At 39.3% G+C, this 20,852-nt stretch overlaps 1 protein-coding gene and 1 long non-coding RNA gene across 2 annotated transcripts; one reads left to right on the top strand and one right to left on the bottom strand.

Annotated features, from left to right (window-relative positions):
• Window positions 1-5,289: 5,289 nt before the first annotated feature.
• Window positions 5,290-12,375, bottom strand: LOC110968877 (uncharacterized). Its single transcript, XR_002596910.2, has 2 exons — window positions 12,232-12,375; window positions 5,290-6,853 (listed from the first exon to the last, which is right to left on the bottom strand). It is a non-coding gene; the product is annotated as an uncharacterized LOC110968877 (long non-coding RNA).
• A 7,153-nt stretch (window positions 12,376-19,528) lies between these two features.
• On the top strand, window positions 19,529-20,819 carry LOC110946219 (interferon alpha-inducible protein 27-like protein 2A). Its single transcript, XM_022187781.2, has 4 exons — window positions 19,529-19,910; window positions 20,007-20,036; window positions 20,150-20,311; window positions 20,511-20,819. Exons 1-4 carry the CDS (start codon window positions 19,895-19,897, stop codon window positions 20,591-20,593), a joined length of 291 nt encoding a protein of 96 aa, XP_022043473.2. The 5' UTR covers window positions 19,529-19,894; the 3' UTR covers window positions 20,594-20,819.
• The last annotated feature ends 33 nt before the right edge of the window (window positions 20,820-20,852 follow it).

The raw sequence follows: 20,852 nt of genomic DNA, 5'->3' as shown, positions 1-20,852 counted from the left end.
GATTATATTGTTTAGGAGAATTGCTTTAAATTAATAAATATATTATTTATAAAGCAACTGTTTGTGAGTGTTTTGGGCTATTTTTCTGTATATCCAGGTAAAGTGTTCTTTTCTGGGGAATTCAGAATATTTGTTTAACTGAGTTTGAAGCACAGAAAGCCCCCTGACCCACGGAAAACCCCTAAAAATGTGTGGGGGGGGGGACTGAAAATTTTTCGTGTGCGAGCTGGAAGTGTGTCCTCTTTTCATAGAAACAGAATATGGTCACCCTAGTTAAGATGGATTAAATGCGCTGTCAAACAGCGCTGAGTGGAGTGGATGACTGGACCAAGATGGCGGCCCCACCGCTCGTCAGCCCCAGTAGGCAGTAGCAGTCAATGCGGCGTCTACTCTTTATTATGTCTATGGTGCTGAATGCTCTGGGAGCAAGTCTGCAGTGAAAACACCTTTGAAGGGGTCAAGGGTCACTAAATCAAGGTTTAAAGGTTCAAAGGTTCACTTTATTGTCGTATCATTCCACATTTGCACATGAAACAATATGAAATTTGACCCTGGTCCCGGTTTCAGCCATCAAAAAAATATAAAAACACTGTCATAAAGACAATATAAGTATAAAGAGACACACTAATATATACAAATCTGCAACATAGATATATGTGCAGTGAACCAACAGTTTGTGCGATATTTAGTAGGTAAATGAATAAAGAGCCTCGTGCAGTAGTGCAGTGTGTGTATGAATGTGCGTGCCTGTTTGCATCTGAGCATGTATGTGTGCATGTGTGTGTGCGTGTGTATGCATGTGTGTATACTTGTGTGTGTATGTGGGGATGTGTGCATGCATGTGTATTTGCGGGGGAGAGGTGGTGATGATATGAAAACAGAGTCTACAGAGACCTGTTCAGTAGCCTGACAGCTTCGGGGAAGAAGACTTCAAATGAAGGAGACATTTTGTGCAACATATCAAGTATCATAAAAGTCATTCCCAGTGGAATTCAGGTCTGATATTGTGTGGGACTATTCACAGTCACACGAAGCACTGTATCTGTTTTCAAGGGTCCAGCCCCATGGGAACCCGCTTTTTGCAGCAGTGAGGCCTGCGAGAAGTGATGAAGCCTGAGGCCTGCAAACATGTAAAAAAAATTCCTGCTCGGTCATTTTTGGGTCTAGTGACACCAAATCGGACACACTCCTACTAGACCATGCATATTTTTTTCAGAGAGTTAGCTCAAAAGGGGCCCGAGCACGGGCCAGTTTTTCGATTAACCCTTTAATGTCCAAATGCTTCAAAATGGGCTAAAAAGGTCAAAATCTCACACATTCCTTAACCAATTTGGACCAAATTGCACAGGTTCTAGATATAGAGGCTAATGTGAACGCTCATGCACGTTTCAGACCTCCAGGGACCCTGAAGAAGGAATGAGGGCCAAAAAAAACAGGTTTTTTCATAAATGTCCCTCTTTTGCTCTCATTTCTCTTCTGTTACACTCAGAGAGCTGAAACCTGGGATCTGGTACCTCTGAAACATCTAAAATCTAAATCCACTGGAACTGTTTTGCTAGCCCCTCCCAAACCGGAAGTAGCTCCAGGAATGACCTAGAGACTTGTGCTTCAAATCAATTGTTCACCAAGGTCACCTGAATCACCCCTAAACGTTTCAGCTCATTTGATGCAAAAATTACCAATTTATGGTGCTTCAATGTCCAAAAATGTGACATTTTGACCCTGTGCCAGGGGTCACAGGAAGGTCATAGAGACACCAAACCACCACAGTTCAGCTCCAAATATAGCCTAGTATAACATACTAAAAGATCAGCCCCAGGGTCCCAGTAGAAAAATCTGACCAAGTGTTCATGTTGGAAAACCCTAACCCTTGTCAGACTGTTAAACACTGAGAGCCTTCTGCCAGTGGAATTAGACCCTCACCCTCATTTTTTACCCGAACGGGACGAAATCTTAACCACAAGTACTAGGGCCCCCGGTGAGTCGTTATATGCAATATCAGCCTCCTAGGTAAACAGGGGGCCAGATGGTGCCTAACATTTGACTGAGTAGGTGTGTTCTCCATTCTCCAAACTTCAACATGGTACTATCTGGTACCATTACAAACTGATGAACATGCTCTCTAATACCAACTAGAAAACTCCACAATGGAGAGAGAAACACGTCATAACACAGCAGAATATCAAAGAGCTGAGCTGGTGTAGGAGAGGGTTCGAAAGAGTAGAAGCTGACATTTAAAAGAAGCACTAGTTAAAGTTAAAAATACAGATTAATAGCTGAGTATAGAAATGTAATATCTGATTTGTTACATGATTTATTATTTTTAATTGAAAGAACACAGGAGTATCGGTGCCATAATAGTCAGATAGCTTCTTCGTTTTGCCACAAAGCATTTCATTGCACATTTTTAATGTTTATTTACAGACATGACGATATCTATGAAGTCACAGGAGTGCCACATCAAAATATAAATAAATGTGGAAATATAAAGAAAAATAAATAAATAAATAAATAAAAAGGAAAATGTTTTCTTTGCTTTTACCTTTTCTGTTTTTCCCTTTTATTTATTTACTTCTTTATTTCTCTTTATATTTCCACATTTATTTACTTATTTATTTATTTATTTCTCTTTATATTTCCAAATTTATTTATTTATATTTATATTTCCACATTTATTTATTTATTTATTTATATTTATATTTCCACATTTATTTATTTATTTATTTATATTTATATTTTGATGTGGCACTGCTGTGACTCCATATCTGTAGGGGAAAACTTAATTCGGTGATTCATTACTGCTTCCTCTTGTGATTTCAGTGATGAATTATTGTCTTCACCTAAAAATCCTCGGGTGCAGTGCTGTGATTTGGACTCTTTAATACATGTGTGTCAAGTATTGGAGGTCACAACACAGGCTATAAAAACTTATGGGACAGTCAGTTTATCTCAGCTGACTTAGGACGAAGGCAGAGGTCTACAGCAGGGCTACATATAGAGACAAACAAGCACACACATTCACACCTATTACACCATTTAGAATCATCAGTTAACCTCAGATTGTTTTTGGACTGCAGGAGGAAGCCTGAAAACCCACACATGCACAGGGAGAACATGCAAACTCCATGCAGATATAATCAATCAGCATTAATTAAACTGTTTAAATATGAAATGGTCCACACTTAAATAGCTCCTTTTTACTCTGAACTCGGTTCTACAAGTTTTATAGCTTTTTTTTTTTTTTACATTATTTGTCATTTTTTGTATTTAAATGAGCAAAAATATCATTATTTTACAGATATTTGCCACTATTTGAAAGGAAATTCATGTATGTTAAAAACTAAAAACATGCAGATTTTCAATGTTTTATTTATTTTATCTTACTCATTTATTACAGTTAATAACTAGTTAATTTACAGAAGGTTTTAAATGACTGTTGACTGTAAAAAAACAAACAAACAAACAAACAAACAAATCAAAAAAACAGGCCAAAACTGTGAATAATGTCAATCTCAAAATCATTCTGTCTTTTTACAGTGTGTAACCAATTTTCTAACATATATTTGCTGTTTTGTTCACTGCTTTTCAATTTTTTTTTACATATTTTTTCAGGCACCTTTGATGCCACATTTTCACTTTTTTTTAACACATTATTTTCTTTTTTTCACAGCTTAGCCATAAACTGTGCCGATGTCCCATTCAACATGTGTTTGTTAATGTTTGCTGAACAAACCGACACCCCGCAACCCTTCCTTCTGTCACAGCCAATCATCATCTAATTATTTAGAAAATAAAAAGAATGATTAATCATGAATTCATAAGATGAGATCAGTGAAAATGTTATTAGACTTAAAGTAGATTCTTTTCCTAGATATTGCTCAGAAATGCAGCGCCAAGTTGAAAAAGTACGATACACCACTGCAAATGAAAATAGGTATGCTAAAATAAGACTAGAGTAGAAAAAAGTAAAACACAGGAAACAATAAAAACACAATAAGGCAAAATAAAAGATTTACATCCCCTCAATAGATTAGCAAATTGTGAGAAAGCAATACGAACAACACCAAAGGCGTCCCTCAAACTGTATATTACTTCTCAAGACTTCCAGCATGAATAATAGACAACGGCCTTCTCCAGACGCTTGTTCTGAGCAGCAGGTGTCCAACTTTAACCCATATTGCTGCAGTTTTAGTCATTCAAGACGTCCGGGTTTAGAGGGATAAATATTCCAGTCATTACTGTAATTCAGTGGAAAACAAGGGGAGAAAAATAGGGGGAAGACATGCAGCAAAGGGCTGCAGACCGGAATCATACCCAGGCCACCGCATCAAAGACCAGCTCCTATACATGAGTCACCTGCTTAACTCACTGAGCTATATGGGCATCAGACACCCAGTAAGCAAAATTATTTAATAAATATCAGCACACCGGCCCTTCGGTCAAACGACCGAATGATGTTTACAAAAATTTTGGCCCGAAACCACATCTAATTGCCGACCCCTGCATTACATTATAAATATGGGACGATGTAATGCAAAATATAGCGTTGGATTCGCAACGCTTTTACATTAAAAATATAATATACCCATTCAAAATGCCCTAACTCGCTTAAATCTGACCGAGGAGAAATATGACACACGAGGAATATTTGATTAATTAAACGTTCTATTCAGGTGTGATTAAGATTCAGATATGAAAATAAAATCAAACCCGTAGTTGCAGTAGTTTTAAATACGTTCTGAGTGGCACGAAATATCCTCCGCTTGAAATACATTGGTTTGAATTTCGTTGTGTGCACCACGAAAAACATGAGAAAATCGTGTTGGTGCGCACGAAACCATAGATTAATTTATGTGACAGTTTCATGAATCCTTGTGAGACCGGGTTGAAATAGAACATTTGATGTTGTTTTTACATTAAGTTAAAGTATTTCTCTTCGTTTCTAAAATATATTTCATAGACTGAAACACTATTTATATTGTACCGTTATACTTATATTTTTTAAACTACATGTTTTGTGCTTGTTTTATGGCCTGTTTGTTTTCAGTATCTATTGATTTCATATTGAAAGTATCAAACAGAATCTTGTTGTACAATGACAATAAAGTGATTTGACTGATTTAGACTCCTGCTTTTCATACACTGCTGCCTTTGAATAAAGTTCCTGATGCATAAAAATGTGACCTTTTCTGTTATTATTTTAGGTGTTTTAGTGCTTTATGTAGGCTATTTTTTAATGTTAGGTTTTTCAGAGAGGCTCAGGCGCAGGAATGAACGTCAGACAGAGAGTGCATTTCAAAGGGTTTATTAACAGAATCTAAATACTACAGGCTAAAGTCACCCAACTCAAATATTCTAAACTCAGTGAACAACTAAGGGTGAAGCACAAGGTGGCTTTGGAACAACTCTGACTATGAGACAAAGTACGCGATTGTAGAACAGATCAGAATTTACGAGGAGCTAGATTAATCAACTAGGCTAGAGAGCAAAACTCAGATTCAAAGACAAAGCACGCTATTGCAAAAACTATAGTTCAAGGCCTTAGGTAATTTAAACTTAGCTAAAGACGACTAAACGGGACTGGCCTCAGGACAGTCAGAATTAAAGGTTGGCCACACAGAGCAACAGACTAGTGAGCACAAGAGGCATTACTAGGTGTGCAACGATCCGGCACTGGGAGACAAAAGGAGTCTGGATTATATTGTGGTGAAGAGGGCTTGATTGGATGCACTTCTCCAGCTGCACCTGATAATTACAATGGGAGAGAGAGAGAGAGAGAGAGAGAGAGAGAGAGGGAGAGAGCTGCTGCCAGCCTGACAGTTAAACAGAGTTGGTACTTAATTCTGGGTCATAAAGATTAAAGACACATTGTTATTTATGATATCTAATTACCAATATACAGCAATTTTTTCTACATTTTTACAGATTTATTTATACAGATGTAATTTACAGATAACTACAGTACACGCTAATTAAAGCTTTTTATGTCAACACAAAACTGTAAAACAGGTTATTAAAGGGAAGTCTAGTTACAGTATTTAACTGTAAACCTCATATTTTTCTGTATAGCACTGCATTATTTAATATGACTTAACTGTTTAAAAAAATTGCGATAGTAACACTGTAAAATACTGCAAAAAGCCCTGACAACAGCTAGTAATTTACAGTAAACCTCACATTTTGCAGCAAAATGAACTTTTCACAATAAGTACAGCAATTTACTATCTAAACAAATCATAACACTGTAAAATAAACCACAACCACAGCAGCTGTTATTTTAAAGGAGACTGTTTTTACAGTGTGAGAACACCAGCGATAAATTCAATTTAATTCAACTTGATTTTTTTTTTTACCTCACATAGTTATATAAAGTTCAAACAAATTTGTTGACAGAGAAACTAGCAACTCCAAAGTTTCTTTTGATTTCCATGCAACAAAACCTTGCCAACAACAGGGAGAAAAAACTCTTTTATACCAGGAAAAAAAAAAAAAAAAAGCTTACTGGCAAGTTCCTGCAGATAAAAACAACTGATGCGTTTTCAGTTAGAGCTGCTCTGGTTGTTTAAAGTTCTGCAGGGACTCTTGGGGTGATTGTGCAGGCCACTAATTACAGCAACTGAGGCAGTTTTTTTGTTCAGACTTAAATGTGGGGGAAGCAGAAAAATGATTTATGTCAGCAGGAATGTTGGCGGGCAGATGGAGGAGGAGAAACTCTGCCCTGAGCCTGAGGCTGAACCAACTGGTGGAAGTTATCTGAGGAGAACCGGTGGAGGTTATTTGAGGAGAGCCGGGCGGAGCAGAAATCCCACGACGATACGAGGCCGAGCAATAGTTAAAGAAGGATCTGAAGAGGCTGGAAGGTACAGAATATCGAAGTCACGGTGTGGGGGATAAACAGAAGAAGAGAAAACAAAGTCTGAGATGTGGCAAGCAAGTCTGATGGAAACTCTGAAATTGGAACAACATGAAAAGAAAACTCTGAACAGCAAAAGTTTGATGGGAATGGAGTAGAATTGCAACAGAGTCTACAATGTATTAAATCACTATAAATGAGTAATTTCATTATAAATGAGTTTAACAACACCTCTTTGTAATATCTTAGAAAAATAACATTCATAACTCTAAAGAACTGCTTTATTTCTAAAAAGACAGTAGAATATTTTCTCTGATGACCAATGCCTTAATTTGCACATTGAGCTGAATCAGAAATACATGTTACTGTAACAAAGTCCATGAAATTTAAGACTGTCTTCCTCTAGTTTTACCACTGGAGGGTTCCCATAAGACCAGTTTAGAAGCCTCCTCATCCTGATGTCTGACAAAGTGACCAGCTGGCTTTAGATGTCTCTCACCAACTTTTGTTGATGCTACAGGTAGCCTTGCATACAGCTTGTTGTTTATCATGTGGTCTCTCAAAGAGATAATTATGGTCAACAGTCTCTTGTAAGAGCCATTGAGTGATTTTTCCACAGTATCTCTAAGCGTCTATGTATTGCATCTGTATAATACAGCTGATTCTAGTGTTGCTCTCAAAAGACGGATTTTGACAACTCGACTGGTGACTAATTCGTGGCATGCCAGAACTTTTTACCCTGTAGAGCAATTCCAGAACCTGTGTAATTTCCTCCGTGACCAAGACTATGTCATCTGCAAAGATGAGATCTGTAATGACTGCTGCTGCGACTCGCCTGCTTCTCTTTCGCTGGTCCAGAACCTTTAAGATTTCGTAAATGTCCACAGTTAAAAGTTTCTTTTTGGTTCCCTCCTACTGTTGCTGACTGTTTGCTCATAGGGTTAGGGTAAACATAACCCTTTCATAGGGAATCCAAAGGCAACTTCGGACTGTTGGGTTCTGAGTTGTTTGTTTATAATTCATACGGTCTTTACCTTCTAACTACAGTTGTGGTCAAAAGTTTACATACACTTGTTAAGGACATAATGTCATGGCTCTTTTGAGTTTCCAGATATTTCTACAACTCTGATTTTTCTCTGATTGGAACACATACTTCTTTTTCACAAAAAACATTCATGAAGTTTGTTTTTTTTATGACTTTATTCTGGGTTCATAGATGAAGTGATCAAATCTGCTGGGTCAAAAATATACATACAGAAACATGAATTAGGAATTTTGTTGACTTAGAAAGTTGCGTCAATGAAATGAGCTTCATAGCATTGCCTCTTAACTTCTTGTGAGTGATTATGAGTGACTACAGCTGGTGACTTCTCTGAGGCCATATAAATAGGGCTCAGTGGATACAAATGCCCACAAACGCTACAATGGGTAGGTCAAAGGAGCTCAGCACGGATCTGAAAAAGCAAATCATTGACTTGAACAAGTCAGGAAAGTCACTTGGAGCCATTTCAAAGCAGCTGAAGGTCCCAAGAGCAACAGTGCAAACAATTGTTTGTAAGTATAAAGTGCATGGCACTGTTTTGTCACTGCCACGATCAGGAAGAAAATGCAAGCTATCACCTGCTGCTGAGAGAAAATTGGTCAGGAGGGTTAAGAGTCAACCGAGAACCACCAAAAAGCAGATCTGCCAAGAATTAGAAGCTGCTGGAACACAGGTGTCAAGCGTGTTTTGCATCACCATGAGCTGAGAGGCTGCCGTGCAAGAAGGAAGTCCTTGATCCAAAAGTGGCACCTTAAGGCCCAACTGACGTTTGCTGGTGATCACATGGACAAAGATAAGACCTTCTGGAGGAAAGTTCTGTGATCAGACGAAACAAAAATCGAGCTGTTTGGCCAGAATGCCCAGCAATATGTTTGGAGGAGAAAAGGAGATATATAGGAGAAAAGGTCTTAAGTATAAAGTCATTTCAATTCAATTCAATTCAATTCAATTCATTTCAATTTTATTTATATAGCGTCAATTACAGTCAAATCGTCTCAAGACGCTTTACAGAACCCATATGCCTGACCCCCAGAGCAAGCCCAAAGGCGACAGTGGCAAGGAAAAACACCCTTTTAACAGGGAAGAAACCTCGAGCAGAACCCGGCTCATTTGTTATTGTTGTTATTTTTATTGGGACTTTTATTTTTATTGGGCCAGTTAGCAATATAATAGAATTGAAATTCTTTATTAATCCCACACCTGGGAAATTATTTGCTAAAACACCAAATCACAAGTTTAAAAAAAACTTGTAAATTACAGTCTGTAACCACTGAATAATAAAATAAGGGGCTAAATGATCACAGTATGGCAGATTAAGAACAGACAGACTATTTCAAAACTAGGACTTTAACAGAAATATGCAGGTTGAGTTAACTGTGCAGATTGTATGATATGAAATAAAATCTGGAGTCAGATTTTGTTGGGCCGCTTAACAAAATCTGACTCCCCCTACAACTTCTCTCCTGTAATGACTACATACTTGATACTGTATAGAGCAGCAGCAGAGGTGCAGATGTAGCTGAGAAAATTTGGAGGTTGTCACCTGTTGCATTCCCAAAATAGTAGGGGAAGCAGCCAGCAACAGCACAGAGGGGAGCAGTGATGACTGGCGGTGGAGCAAGGTTAAACCGACCAATAGGAACTCTTGTCTCTTTCACCAGCGTTGGCCTCGCCCATTTGGTTCAGTCAGATTCGCAAGCGAAACTTTAGAATTCGCAAGCAAACTTTTGAACTTGCAAGCAAAAAATATTAGTTTTGATTGAAGTGAAGTCAATATGTTCTCAAATTATTATATTTTCATTTGCAACCTGTTCTGTTTTGATCTCAAAATTTTTTTTGGGGGGGTTGCCACTTAAATTTTTTTGGTCTCAGATCTATTCTATTTGATTGAGCTTTTATTTTTTTTATCGTAACTATGTTTTTTGGTCTCAACTCTCTTTTTGGTTGCAAAACCTTTTTCTATTGATTGAATAATAAAGAAACAAAATTCTCTCCATAGAGAGACTTTGTTGTCGTATATTTGTCTACATATTTGTGTGCTTATTTTGGATGAGGCCTGTTGCTGAGTGCTCATAATGCCAACAAGGTTCAGCGTTATTCTGAGTGGCTTTCTACACTGCAGCTGATTGACTGTATCAGTGCTGTATAGCTGATGGAGGCTATGTCCTCATCTTGTAAACACAGTACACAGTATCATGAAAATAAGCTGACCCTCTTTTCAAACTCTCTGATTCCAAGTTAATTTGTAAAACAATAATGTTCAAATTTCACAGATTTTAATTGTGGATTTGTCAGAAACATCACTAGACCTACAGATATCCCATTTACTACCTAAAGCTGACTGTGGATGACATTCTTTCTTTTGACTATTAAATCCCTGCAGTTTTACTCAGCAGCAGAAACTATTAGTGCTTAAACTGAAAGTGATGTTTCTATTTATTTACACACTTAAACACTGAACCTGATGGTAAATAATGTTCTTATTCTGGATGAATCTGAACCCCATCAGAGCTTTCAGGACAGTTTTTTTTTTATTCAGATAGACGTCATACACTCTAAATGATTTCAGTGTTTTAAATGTCTGACTATAGATTTTGTTCTTGTGTTGAATGGTGTGGAAACCTGTGTTTTTCCTGAGACCTTTCCCAGTGGGTTCTTTATTTAACTTTCTGTCCCTGTAGCCACTCACAGCCATCCAAAATGATGAATGTTGGCATAATTCATGCAAATATGAAAGCACATGGCATCATTTTGCTGAATCAAAAAACAGACCTTAAACTGAATGGCTTTGGCTTTGAGTCCTCCAAGCTGCTGAAGCAGAGCTGTCATGCACACATTAGATAAGGACGGATTTGAAATATTGTGTTGAAACTTGATTTGTGTTTTGGTGATCTTTTACTATTTAATGTTATGTCACTAACAGTTATTAACCCGGGCCTCGACCGATCTGGTATGGAAGTTATACATTTGATTCGCATGTTTGATTTGGCCAAAGTTTTACATCGGATGCCCTTCCTGACACAACCCTCTGTATTTATCCGGGCTTGGGACCAGCACAATAAGACACTTGGTTGTGTCCCCTTGCGGCTACATTCTCAATGAGCCAATACTACTGGTCGAAATATAAGAGCCTTATTGCACTTTGGGGAACCCTGCTCAGTGCGCTCAGTTTCGTGAGCACCGCGCATATTTCTATATATAAATATATATATATATATATATATATATATATATATATATATATATAAAATCATTTTCTGACATCTTTTTTAATATATATGTATGAATTATATTGATAGTCTATATATGATATATATAATAATTTTCTCTGATATACTGATTACATTAATACTCCATCTATGATTTATATATATTCATTTTCTCTGATATATAACTTCTATCTATTGTTTTATATAGAAATATGTGTTCATGTCAGTAATTGTTTATATATATATATATATATATATAGTAAGCATATATTGTCTCTTCAAATTATTAAAATAATTGACTTTACTGCCATTATCTGCTTCTCCATCGTATATTAGTGTGTGTGTGTGTGTGTGTGTGTGTGTGTGTGTGTGTGTGTTTACAGTGTTTGCAAAATACCTGTCTACAGTCGAGCTTAATATCAGAATATTCTATTACTGTTAATCCCGCTATGAATATTAAAATACGCCAAACCATTTGTCCTGTATCATAACTACATGTATGATGTTTGCAGCAAAAAACTAAAACTAAAAAACACGTGAAAATCGGTTTAATATTCAGAGTTAAGATGGATTAAATGCGCTGTCAAACAGCGCTGAGTGGAGCGGGTGACCGGACCAAGATGGCGGCCCCACCGCTCGTCAGCCCCAATAGGCAGTAGCGGTCGATGCGGCGTCTACTCTTTATTATGTCTATGGTGATGTTGCTTATAATTACAGGAAGTGACTGAGCTGTTGTTCCGGCATCAATAACTCATGAGATATATGTTGTCAAAACATAAACGATACCTCTTTCAAATCGTTGTAAGCTAGACAAAGCGCTACAAGGCCAATTTTATCAAAAGTCACTGTCTTTAAAGCTGCAGGAATAACATTCGCGTCTATGTGCAGCTGGCGGTGGACGAGTGAACAGGGACCGTCTGCAAATAGCAAAATCGCTGCAACAGCTGCCACGCCCTCCTGCTCCAGCGAGCTGGCTCATCAGCAGAATGACAAGCGGCTGTGTTTTCCAACACAGCTGCCGCAGATACCAATCAACGCTATATAAAACCTGACTCTAGACACAGCTCGATGCTGCATCATTGATCCATCTTCTCTGCAACATGGACTCACTGCTCGATCCTGCTCACCGTCTCACCCTCCTTGTTACACGTCTTTTCCACTGCGGTCACGTCAGCCGTCTTTCGTTTTTGCGTGGTCAAGCCAGCCGCTCCAAGATCTTATGTGCGCTCCTCGTACATACTTTATGGTAAACGCACAAAAACAAGTAGGAAAGTCAGTGTAACTTACAAAAGCGCGCGAAAACTTCCGGTTTTCAAAATAAAATGGGTGAATAAAAGAGGTGTGTGTCATAGAGCAGACTTAGATCTACCATCCTGTGTTGTACCAATAGGTTACATGACCTGGGAGCTATTGAGCTAAAATGCTAATATTTACTGTAAAATATTTATATAAAATCTATGAAATAACCAAATGGAATAAAAAGTGCTGTGTCTTGATCAGTCTATGTCATACGATAATCCTGCAGGATTTGGAGTCTGTGGGTCACATGACCTGGGAGTTATTGAGCTAAAATGCTATGAAAACAGGTCGCCAGTCTGTCACAGGGCTACATATACAGACAAACAATCACACTTGCATTCACACCTACGGGCAATTTAGAATCATTAGTTAACCTCAGCATATTTTTGGACTGTAGGGGGAAGCCAGAGAAAACCCTGCTTTTAAAATTTTCTCCTATTAATAATCAGTCAACACATTCAGGGTTCCAGTGCTTGTTTCTATGACTGTATGTTCCATACATTAAGCTGGCACAGTTTTCCTGTAAAAACTATGACATATGCTTAAAGTTGGTTACAGAAAATAAATGTGCTGATCAAAAACAAGATTTTTACTTTAGATTATCACACCTAGAGTAAAGTTGATTTGGTTGCAGTTTTTAACAGAGCTCAAATGTGATTTTCATCCCTCTACATTTCATGTGGCTGAATCTTGTACATGTGAAGTCATGAGGACTCAAATATGCTGGGGAAAAAGAACTAAAATTCTAACATTTTGACCCATCACTATGTACTTTGAGGGCCTGTAAGTCAGCAAATATTTATATTATAAAATCAAATCTTGCATCGTTTCATCAAATGTGCTATACTTACTGTACACAAATCTGAGTCTGAGGGGGTCAGGAGGGAGGCACTGACTTGACTACACTCACTCAATTAGGAACATGTGTTTATTTGTGCAGTTGTTTATTCAGCCAGTCATCTGGCAGCAGTGCAAGTATACATGTGTTCACATCAATCATCAGAATGAGGAAGAAAGTGATCTCAGTGGATATGTTTGCTGAGGACTGGGAAAGCATTACCACACCTAATGAATATAGTCTTCTTCTGAGTCATGCAGTTGATAGTCAGACCTGGGCTATCAACAACATGAATCCAAGAGCCTAATCTGTGTTGTGTTAAAGGTCCAGGCTGGTGGTGGTGTAAATAGTTTGGGAAATGTTTCCTGGTGCACTTTCGACACAATAAAATGAATATCAGCTCTGGCAAATAACTGTTTAATGAACAAAGTAAAGAAGGCTGACAATACCTACTGCATTAATGCATCCATGCACTAGTTTGACTTTTCCATTTTATTCAAGTTATTGTAGTGTAATATTTTTTGGGCACAATGTGCTAAAAGTAAAAGTTGATACAATTATGGCAAATGTTATCAGAGTTAATACATAATGATGAATATTGTAGTAATGACTGATGTTTTGATGGTGTGCTGTGTCTGTGGAGGACACTCTCACTCACACACATACAGCTGGAAGATCACAAAGTATAACCTGCAACTTTGCTGTGAAGATTCATGCCTTGTAGAAAATGATATGTGGTGTACTGAAAACATAACAGTGTAAACTTAAGTGAATGTAACTTTTAAAAGTGGGATATGAGAAACATAACAATACATACAAGTATAATATGCATGTAATCTGTCTCAAAAGAAAAGCCCAAAGTTTAAACATATCTGGGCATGTGGTCTGTAAAACATGACCTAATGATATCCTCTGTAGGGGGTGATCTGTGGGCGAGAAATGATGATCTGACCAATAGATTTAGAAAAGTATAATGAGTCAAAACTGTCACTTCCATATGCGTGGAAAAATGACCAACTCTCACAGCGTAAAAAACGGTGCACAGCTCAGCATGTCATGAACCTAGGAGGGCTGGACCCGAGTATAGAGCTACACTACCCAGGGTGAAGTGAAATGGCTTTTATTGTTGGGGAAGTGAGTAGTGGAAGTGGGTGAGAGGAACCGAGTGCGTGGGGAAGGGTGAAGGCTGAGTGGATCTGGGTCAGGGGTTCCGGAGCCGGGGATCGGCGGTCGCCGTTGGTTCTGGGGGGAAACCAGAGTGCGGCGGGTGAACCGGTGGGGGAGACGGGTGTAGGCGGCATGGGGAACGTCCGATGCTGCCGATCCAGGGGGCCGTAATGGTGGATGGACCAGACGACGGCTGACGTCTCACGGTCTCGTGAGAGACGCCGAGGAGGGGTGTCAGAGAGGGAGTGGAGCCGGTGGGGAGCCAGAGGTGGGTCGGAGCTGGGGAATGGCTGGGAAATCCGGAGGGGAGCCGAGTAGGGGATCCAAGGGGTGAGACTTGGTGCCGACAGAGTCAGGAGGGGTTCGGAGGGATTTTGGGGAAACAGGCAGATCAGACAGGGTTCCGGGCAGCTGGGTCTTCTAATGAAGAAGAAAGCAGACAGGCATGTTAGTATTACTTATCTCTGCGAACGCAGAGAGAAACAGCGTGGCGATAGCGTAACTGACTGTAGAGTCTAGTTTAACAATCTGGCAACATGTGGAAGGATGAGCCGGTCTTTTATTGCAGGTTGTGTGTACTCTGCCAACGAGCCACAGCTGCCCGGAGTCTGAGGAGGGAAGCAAATTACCAAGTGGCTGCAGCTGTGAGGCTGCACTCCACTAGGTGCAGAGCCAGAGAGAGAGAAGAGGGAAAGAGAGGATGAAGAGAAAGAGGGAGAAAAAGAGGGAGACACGAGGGGGAGTGAAAAGGGGGGAGACAGATGGGAAAAGGTATTTGGGATGCCAGGCAGGAATAGGATGAGGAGAGGACCCTGACACAGCATCTGTGGTTTTTCTTGGGGTGTTAATCACTACGAAGAACAACTCCTGGATTTGTGTCGACAGTAAATCCTGCTGACTCCGAATGCTGACCTCTCTTGGTGATTTTTAAAGAAGCTTTTGAGACATTTGAACCCAAGACTCTGGCCCTTGATTTGTGACTTAGTTTCCACTTCATCAATATTTAGACATGAACTCCAAACTACCATGAGACATTGTTGCAAAATATTGACCTAGTAAGATAACATAATGAGGTGGAAAAAGTTCATTCTTTCACTCGCTTCCTTTTTATTTTTTTGGTACAGAGGCTTGTATAACCTCCTGGGTGTGTCAAGTAGTATGACAGGCGATACAGTGCAGAGTTAGGACTGATAGTTTGAACTAAGGGTTAAACTTGTGATTTTAACACAGATCATGTGCACGACTTTAGTGGCATCCATCGACCGCAGCATGAATTTCAACCTGACATGTCTGCAGCAAAATTGTGTTACCTTCAGCAGAATCTCAAAGTGTTTACTAGAAAGAGCAGAATATGTTGAGGGCAAAGGGTGGCAGTATCAGTAAGGTGCTCCTATTCATGTGCTTGGCGAGTGTTTGCCGATATGAGAGTAGTGCAACTGTTCTGTTTTGAACGTTTTCTAACTTAGTCCAATCTATTAATGTGAGTTTTCTTTTCTTTTTGTTTTCTGCAGGTGCAGCCGGTCTAACAGCAACCGCCAGTGCAGGCATGGCGACTGCTGGAGCTGGTGTTGGAGCAATAGCAGGAAAGCTGACCAACAGTCTGATAAAATAAACTGAAATGATCTTTGAGACTGCAAAATGGAGAAATCCGACTGACATTATTATTGCTAATTATGTTGTCCACTTACTAATAAGCACTTTTACGATCCCAGACATTTCTGTAGTCAATCTGTAATCTTTGAAATATTGTTTAGTATTTCAGTTTCTCTTAAATGTCCCGTAAATTAACTAAATGTTGTTCTGTAACTCTGTTTCACCGAAGTGTAACTGAACACAGCTGTAAAATCTTTAACCAAGATAATGAGGTTGTCTTGACAGAATATAATTGGGACTGAAGGAAATTGAGATCATGCTTTATTATGAACTCTTCCAACTTTTATTAATTAAAAAAAATTAAAGCTACAATGTGAGACAGTGTGAGTATTATTTTTGCATTTGATATTGAAATGGACAAAATCAGCTGATGAAGCCTCTGCTATTTTGGTGTTTATGTAAAGGTCATTTATATTATTGAATGTTCAGCTTTTGTAAAATCAACATGAAAAGGGAAAATATCTGGACTTACTGCCCTCCAGTAGTCGTCATACTTTAAAGATCATGGCTGATGCTGCTTATTGTGATCCCACAGAAGTGTTCCAGCAATAATAATCAGAATATTGCTGAAGACAAGCAATTATTTATAGTCTTCTCTCCTATACCTGCTCCCATCTTTGTCTTAGCCAATCATCTTGTCGATCTTTTCACTTTTAAAATCCCAAATGTTACTGACATTATTTCTCGTACATGATAAATCTAGAAAAAAAAGGTTCCATTCGAGCTTTTCTGTCTGTGGCTGATAGAGATTGAGACATGTTGAAGTCTGGCACATGCTGGCGCTGAAACTCTTCAGAATGCAGAAAGCTGCAAGTAGAAATCTACCACTTTACACCAGTTTTAGCTTCCCACTACTAACTCTCTATTCATGGGCCTTTTCCTGTTATTCCACATCAAGGGGGAAGAAAGGGAAGCTGCCCTATTCATGAGCTTTTTCCTGTGGTCCCCCCTTAATATGAATTTAACTTTTCTGCAGCATCTCAACTTTTTTTGCCTCAACTTTCACTTATTTGCTTATTCTTTCATTACTTCAAACCTTGTATCTGTCACTATCATCGCCCCGGCAATTCAAGAGCAGTGTGCTTCTTTTATAATCTATCTCTAAAAAAACCCCAAAACAGACAGCTGCTTCAGACTTGGCACCGCGGTCATCAGTGGGACTTTGAGTTTCTGTGGCACCTCAAGCAGTGGCTTGAGGTTATTGCATAACAGTGACCTCCATGGACTCGTTCAAGAAAAACACATTAGCCTGCTGGTTCAATTCAATTTTATTTATATAGCAGCAATTACAGAAATGAATGGAAGAAATTAATGAATATTTATACTTTCATGTATAATTAACTACCATCCTGACAGTGAAACACGTAAGTGAAAGTGAAATAATATGGGGCTGCGTGAGCTCAAAAGGAGACGATTATAAATGGCACCAGTGAGTCTGTCATCAAAACGAAAGGTGGAAAAAAAATATTAATTTTGAATTTGACATAAGAGCAAGTGTCCTACTGTTCTACTTAGAAGTGGTGCAGTGACTGTAAGATCATACAAGTTTGAATCATTTGACATTTAAGTAAGATCTGGTGTGTAGGACTAGATGTAGATAACCCTTCTTTCATACATGAGACACCTAAAGACTCTGTGGGATGGTCCAGTAAGTGAGGGCACCCTCCTTCATTGGTGTTTCGCTGATAGGCTCACGACACCTCCAAAGGGTTCAGCAGTGAATCCCAGGTTCACCCCCTAGATGCCATCTTCTTACTTGAAGGCCCAGATGGAGTCCTTGCTCTTCATCCATAGCTACTGACTTTCCTTTCAGCGGCTATGGGGGGTCCTTGATAGCCTCCCGGTGGGCCTTCCCCTGCACTCTCATCTCCCGGAGAAGCCTGAATGTTGAGGTGGCTGTGAAGCCTCTGCTGATTACTTCGACTGGTTACACCCTCGCCTTCCAGCCTGGCTGTTTAGCATCGGCGGGAAGCTCCATATATTTCAGCTTCTTGTGCTCATAGGTCTCCTCTACTGAGCTCTCCCAGGGCAATGTGAGCTTGATGATGTAAACGCACCTAAGCGACGCTGACCATAGCACCAGGTCTGGTCACAGGTTGGTGGATGCAGTCTCAGGTGGGAAGCAGAGATTTTGGTCCAAGTCTATCCTCCAATCCCAAGCTGCTCAGGAGCACCCTCACCCTCTTGGACAAATGTTTTTTTGCCATCGGGTCAACGTGGGTGGAAGGGCGCTAACATTCATGCGCTGCGTCTCCAGGACTAGTGCCAGACACTTCAGCACCTGGTTGTGCCGCCAGGTGTGTAACAGCCTTGAGCGAGGCTGGTCTTGCATCCCACTAAAATGTGTTTGAGTGCAGCTGGAGTCGGGCTGAGTGAGCATGTAGGGTCTTACCATACCATTGGCTGAGATTCTTGGTGGATAGTAGGACATCATAGGCAGCCTTGACGGTGAAGCCTGCTCTAAACATCTCCATATTATTAATATTATAAAGCGGTGTCCTTACTTCTGTTGTAGACTGTATAGTTAAAGTTATTCTAAATCATACTTTTAACAACAAACATCTAAGGACAATTACATTTTACTTTATTAATTAATGTACTGATTGAAGTGTTATTTGTAGAAGCATGTCGACTAAGAGCGATTACCCTTGTTGACATCTAGACAGACATTAAAACTCAGGGTGACCTAAATTTTGGTCACCATATTTAATCTCACTAAAGCGTAAACTGCACTTCTCTACCATAAAAAACATTTTCTACATATGTGTATTGACTGACTGATGCATACTCATTAAAATAAACAACTCAAAGTGTCCAGTTTACCATATGCCTCTAAGACTTCCTGCCTTAACTCCTCCATTGCTAATTGCTTAATTTGACATCATTTTGTTATCATTTAGTCACAGTGGCAACACCTCCTGGACAGGATTAGATAAGTTACAGATATAAATGTGTGCTGTGGTGACTCATGTGTCATGTGGTGTCTCAGCTGTAACTGTCAGGATGGTGTCACCTGGTAATGATAGAGAAACAGCAAATACAAACCCATTTCTCAGTAAATACATCTCATAATGAAGATGAAGGAACGGAATGTTTGCTATGTTGGGGTGTTCAAAGTTCATGTCCAACCTGATGCATGGGAGTGCTTGTTCACTGCAGCTTTTATTTCATGGAAAACATTGTGAATGCACAACATCTGAACATTAGATGGCGCCAGAGAAGCACTGGACAGGACAGTGATGCAGATGCTCACATAGTTTCGTTTCTCAAGAAATAACAGCTGATCCTCTTATCTAAGATCCAGTCCAGCATCAGCCTCCTTATCCTAACAGAAAACATGGGACTCTGTGAATACAACTCTGTCTCTGACAGCATAGATACTTTCCTTCGAAACTACTGGAAATTTTGTATTCTTTCTGAATATTCTTTTCTAGATTTTTCTGCCTGCATTCAGTATTATTCTTCTTGCACATTTCATATTCTAAATGTGTGTTCTCTCGTGTAAAGGTTGGCTCTCATCCAGTCTTGCTTGTGTCGTTAGAGTGCAGAAGAACCCTAATCACAGAATTGTTCATGTGGAAATTTAAGATAATGCTTCCTGGTCTAGCTAAACTCAAACACTTCTTGAGTGTTATCTTAGTTTAGCATCAGGCTCCTACGCTGCAGGCACGATGACCTCAGCACTGTTTGCTCCTTACTGGGAGGAGAATATGAGACAAACTTACTAGTATGATAGTGTGTAATCATTGATTTTTACCTTTCCGTTTGTCTTCTTTTGTCCTGTGCCTTCACCCTAAGTCAGCTGGGATAGGCTCCAGCCCCCCGCGACCCTAATGGGGATTAAACAGGCTATGTATTACAAATAACCACCACTGTAAATGTGTTTTTCTACTGACAGCTGAGCAACAGACGGATGTTCATTTTTGTTTCTGTCTTGTGTTTCAGTAACAGCTGTAGCTATTGTGGCAGGCGCTGGTAAGACACTACAGAGTGCTTTTAAGAATCACCTGTTGGTTTTTTCACTTTAAAAATACTTATCATATATGATCCTGATTACTTGATACAGTTTTCCTCTGTGTTCTTGTCAGGTGGAGCAGTGGTCTCTGCTCCGTTTGTTCTGGGAGCCATAGATTTCACCTCAGCTGGAGTAGCAGCAGGTTCCTACGCTGCAGGCATGATGTCTTCTGCTGCTATTGCCAACGGAGGAGGAGTGGCAGCAGGGAGTCTGGTGGCTGTTTTGCAGTCAGCAGGTAAAAAAACATAATCAGTGCTATAATAATCCACTTCTTTTTGCCAGTAATTCCTCAAAATCTATCAGTATAATCTACCTTGAATGTATAAAGCTCAATAGCATGTCATAATGTCACACTGAAAACTAAGTTATTGTTTTTCTCTGCAGCTCAGTTGCTTGACAACATTAATTAATAATCTGCTCTTATTCCTCTACAGGAATGGCTGGTCTGTCTGGGACTGCTACTGCAGCCGTGGCCAGTGCTGGAGGAACGGTGGGATTTTTGGCTACTCTCATCTGAGATGACGCAGGAAATCATGAAGGAATAATAAATAAGAAACAATATATTTGCTTTTGCAAATTAGAAACAAATGTCAACAATATCAGTGAAGTAGAACTTTATCTGTTGCTAAAGCAAAACTTGACTGAAATCTGTGGATAAAAAATGTTTCTGTGTTTTTGCAAAGCACATTAATATTGTCAAATTGCCCAAAATAAAGAATATTAATAAAGGAATAATGAACATCTGAGAAGTGTTGACTGGTTGTTATTCTTATCTA

This window comes from Acanthochromis polyacanthus, chromosome 15 (genome assembly GCF_021347895.1).
Source record: "Acanthochromis polyacanthus isolate Apoly-LR-REF ecotype Palm Island chromosome 15, KAUST_Apoly_ChrSc, whole genome shotgun sequence".
In the NCBI taxonomy this organism is placed as follows: Eukaryota; Metazoa; Chordata; class Actinopteri; family Pomacentridae; genus Acanthochromis; species Acanthochromis polyacanthus.
The sequence above is the reverse complement of the archived record's forward strand: the minus strand, read 5'-3'. Positions and strand labels throughout refer to the sequence as shown.

Excerpts from the sequence above, each read along its gene's own strand:
- LOC110946219 (XM_022187781.2), top strand. Across the intron at positions 20,037-20,149 it reads AGCTATTGTGGCAGGCGCTG|GTGGAGCAGTGGTCTCTGCT; the intron begins GTAAGACACTAC and ends TGTTCTTGTCAG. Across the intron at positions 20,312-20,510 it reads GGCTGTTTTGCAGTCAGCAG|GAATGGCTGGTCTGTCTGGG; the intron begins GTAAAAAAACAT and ends ATTCCTCTACAG.